Raw genomic sequence first — 3,922 nt, forward strand, 5'->3', positions numbered from 1 at the left:
AGGTGCTATCATATACTCATATACACCTGGTTTGCCTGCAGAACAAGAGGGCGCCTCCTCTTATTGATCGATCCCTCATTGGGTGCTGAACAACAACTGGGCCAAAGCGTGCCCCCAGAGCCAGACAGCTAGAACCCGAGTCTCTAGTTCCAGCTGGAGAGAGAGTTTCTGGCAGAGGTAGGTGCAGGTGAAAAGGGAAGGAGTAGAAATAGTGGGCCAAAGTCCGAAGGGTTCTGGAAGGCTTTTGAGAAATGTCCCCTGAGTTGGGATTTCAAAAATAAGTGGAAGCTGACAGAGGTGCGATAGGGCAAGTTTCAAGAGGTGCAACAGGAAAAGGGGTGTATGATAGTGTGGAATGAGGTGGGCAGAAAAAGTAGACAAGGATCAGATGATAGCAGTCAGGTGCATGTTATATCAGGGCCTCACTCAAGGGCTGAGGATTTATTCTGAGGTTGGTGGGGAGCTATTGAAGGATTTGAAGCAGAGCAGTGAGATGCTTGGTTTGTGTGAGCATTCTGGCCCAAGGATGACAAGCAGATTAGTGGAAGGTAATAAAGATTAAGTAAGCTAGCTAGAAGTTTCTTTTAAATCCCAGACAAGAGAGGATAATCGAGACTTAAACTAAAGGAGACGATAGTTTAACATCCCCCCTGTGACAAGAATTATACGAGATGATAGGGCCTCCTGGTGGCCTACGGGTTAAGTCTCAAAACTATCACTGCTATGGCCAAGAGTTCGATCCCTGGCCAGGGAGCTGACCACATGACGCAGCAGACCTCTCCTGTCTCCCCACTGCTCCCCCCAGCAGTATGTTTCACTGTATCTGCCTGTTTTGCTCCCACTGTCTCTAGTGAATCCTCTTATACTCCACATCTTTGGCCTACACCCAGTTATTGTATGCATAAACAAAACTAATGTAAATTGGCAGGTTTTATGTGAAATCCCAGGCTTTTGGAGTCTCTTGAAAAACTGGATGGACAGGCTACCTTGCGTCCACATTTGGGCCTGGAGCTGGGTGGCAGCCACCCTCACTGGGCACAGGCCTCCCAGTCTCCCTCCACCCTCACCACACGTGACCTCTCAGGTCCCTTGGTCCAGACTGGTTCCTCCTCAGTCTTCCTGCTGGCTCCCTCAGCTTTCTGCATTAGCAAGCCTGACCTATAGGGTCTCCTGGATGGCAGGAAGTTGGGAAGACTTGGCTGTCTCCTGTGTCTTCATCTCCCCCAGGGGGATGTTGTAGATAACAAAAGCCGGGAACCCAGGAACAAGAAGTTGAGGCAGGCAGATGAGACATTTCTGAAATGGAGAAAGAGGTCATGTTTTAAGACTCTTGTTCTCCAATCTCCTGATAAACTGTGTGTGACCTAATATGGTAAATCGATGGGGATCGCTTGCCAGGAGGCAAAGTGGGGGTGTCTGTGTTCAAACCTGACTATGACTTTTGATAACTGTAACTTTGGGTTCATAATCTCCCTGTCTCAGTTTCCTGCAATTAGGCTAATAATACCATCTACCTTATGGGCTGTTGGGAGAAAGAAATGAGGTAGTAATGACCAAGCATTTATAATGCTTGCGGCCCAGAGCACAGTAAGCCCTCAATGATTGTTAATGTTGTTTTTATTATTCTTTGCAGCTGGGTTGGAGTCTGGTTAAACAGAGAAGCAAACTACTTTCAGGTTCTGTGAAGGCCAACTTGGCTCTGTCCTTGTCATCCCAGGGATCCTGACATGAAGGGACTAGACTGTAAAGATGCTTGAGAATGACATGTCGTCATTTTGATTGACAACCAAACACTTCATTCACAATGTTAAATCTACAATGGACTGAAAATTGCTGAGTCACATGCACAGGTTCACTCATTCATCCATTCGTGCACTCGTTCACTGGATTGATCATCCCTGTATTTATTAAGCATTTATTGAGTCCTCAATATGGTCCAGCCAAATAGACATAAAAGTTCATGTCCTCCATGACAGCTGTGAGATAATCGGTAGGGCAGGGCCTACATCCTACATCTATTCATTCTCTGTTAAAAAATAACAGCCCATATGTTTCTGTGGCACTGTGAAAGAGCTATTCCTAATCCGAGGCCAGGGAAATAAATCACTGTTCTGGAAACTGAAAAGAGAAGCAAGACTATAACTCTTAGAAAAAATTCTGTAAGTACCCAATTTATTCAGAAAACAATACAGCTTAAATATTGGTGGTTGTTTTTTTTTTTTTTCAAGTCATACATTTTTGCCATCATTCTCAAAATGTTGTGCATTTTTCTGGCATGTATTTGCAAGATTAGGCTCTATAATCATAACACTGGAAAAGAAATCATAGGAGGCATTTGATTTGCTAGTTAACACTTCTCCCCTCGACAAATAAACAACAGACAGATCCATGTTGCCTTGTGATTTACTTCACCATCTCTCTGACCAAAAATAAATTCTATCTTGGGCTTTTATGCCTACAGAACACTTGGTTGTTTCTCTGTGAGCAGATTATACAAGTAGAACATTCATTCTTTTGGTTCAAGACTGGCTAGTTTATATCAAAACAAAACACCTCTATCCAAAACAGTAAACCCAGGCGTTTCTGCTGCCAGTTGCTCTCAGGAGTGATACAAGAGGCAGAGAGAAGGTCCACACTATGCTTTCAGATCACCCTGCTGCGCCAGAGGTCTGGGGAGTCACACTGCCTGTGCACGGCAATTTTCCATCTCTGTGGTTCCCCTGAAACTCTAAGCTCTGCTAGGGGTGGATGGAAAGAATGGAATCATCCATGCTGCAGAGTGGGGTGCCACCTTTTAAGGGGCAGGGCCAGCCAGTAGCAGCCCTCCCTAGTCTGTTTTAAAATGAGGTGTGACTATAAAGCAGTGAGACTGATTTGGGGTGTGCAGCTTCTGGAATCAGTCTCATTACTTTCTACTCGCACCTCTGAGGCAGGCAGGACCTTTGTGCGTGGGAAGAGGTACCATTCTAAAGCAGATGAGGCTGCCTTTTTTTGGAAGGTCTCTACCATCATGTCTTGAGGCTGGACCCTCGTTGCCCTTCGTGAGGTCTGAAGACTGCACTGGCATCACCTGGGACCTTGTTACAGATGCAAAGGCTGGGCCCATGCAGACCTACTGCATCACGGTCTGAATCCTAGTAAGATTCAGGTGATCAGTGTGGACAGCAAAGTCAGAGGTCCTGGGCTAAGTGCCCGAGACCCCCTTCCAGAAGACCACCTCCAAGTGGGGAAACCTCTTCAGTGGAGAGACCATTCTCAGTAGGGAAGAATTATAGATAACAATTGCAAAAACAATGTGGGACTTTTTAATTTTATTTTAAACATGCAAAATACAGTCCATGCAGCCGCCATTTTGAAAAGTCTCTCATCCTGTAGATAAAACCAAATATATTTTGGCTATCGACATTCAGTAAATGTTTCAAAATGCTTTACAGTGTAAAGATAATAAGAAATTTAGCAAAATTTCAACAAACCTGTATAAAAACAGATACAGATACCATTTTATTTCAAGGCGACATGCTGTAAAGAGTAAGTTATAATTATTTCTGGTTCTTTGTAAAAAGTCTTTAACAATACAAGGGCTTAACAGATCCAGGCCTCAGGGCTACACATGCAAAAAAAATGGTCAATGAGTTAAAAATCACCAAAACGTGCTATCTTTAAGTGTGTGTGTGTGCGCGTGTGTGCTGAGTACAGGAGCAGTAGAAGTATTAAATATGAGCAGGATTAGTACTTCAGAACTCTGTAAAAGTGTGTGGAGGTCATGGAGCCAGTGTCCTGGACGACTCATACATTTCTGATGAACATTTTGGCTTAATCCCCTTGCCATTGTAATAGTCCACCACTTGGTTTGGGACTTCAGCCAACACGCTCTTTGCCAGGGCAGCTGGAGAAGCCTGCAGGGAAGAAGAAATCACCATGA

The 3,922-nt window shown here is 44.5% G+C and overlaps 1 protein-coding gene across 4 annotated transcripts in view; it reads right to left on the minus strand.

Moving 5' to 3' along the window:
* Positions 1-2,155: 2,155 nt before the first annotated feature.
* CPNE4 (copine IV) overlaps positions 2,156-3,922 on the minus strand; it is a 333,423-nt gene continuing 331,656 nt past the window's right edge. For all 4 annotated transcript variants that reach the window (XM_012732182.1, XM_012732180.1, XM_004692311.2 and 1 more), the window contains one exon: positions 2,156-3,896. In XM_012732182.1, the coding sequence (XP_012587636.1) occupies positions 3,762-3,896 (135 nt within the window). In that variant the 3' untranslated portion in view covers positions 2,156-3,761. The remainder of the gene's footprint in view (positions 3,897-3,922) is intronic.

Source organism: Condylura cristata, unplaced genomic scaffold (genome assembly GCF_000260355.1).
Source record: "Condylura cristata isolate star-nosed mole 26May11 unplaced genomic scaffold, ConCri1.0 scaffold00033, whole genome shotgun sequence".
In the NCBI taxonomy this organism is placed as follows: Eukaryota; Metazoa; Chordata; class Mammalia; order Eulipotyphla; family Talpidae; genus Condylura; species Condylura cristata.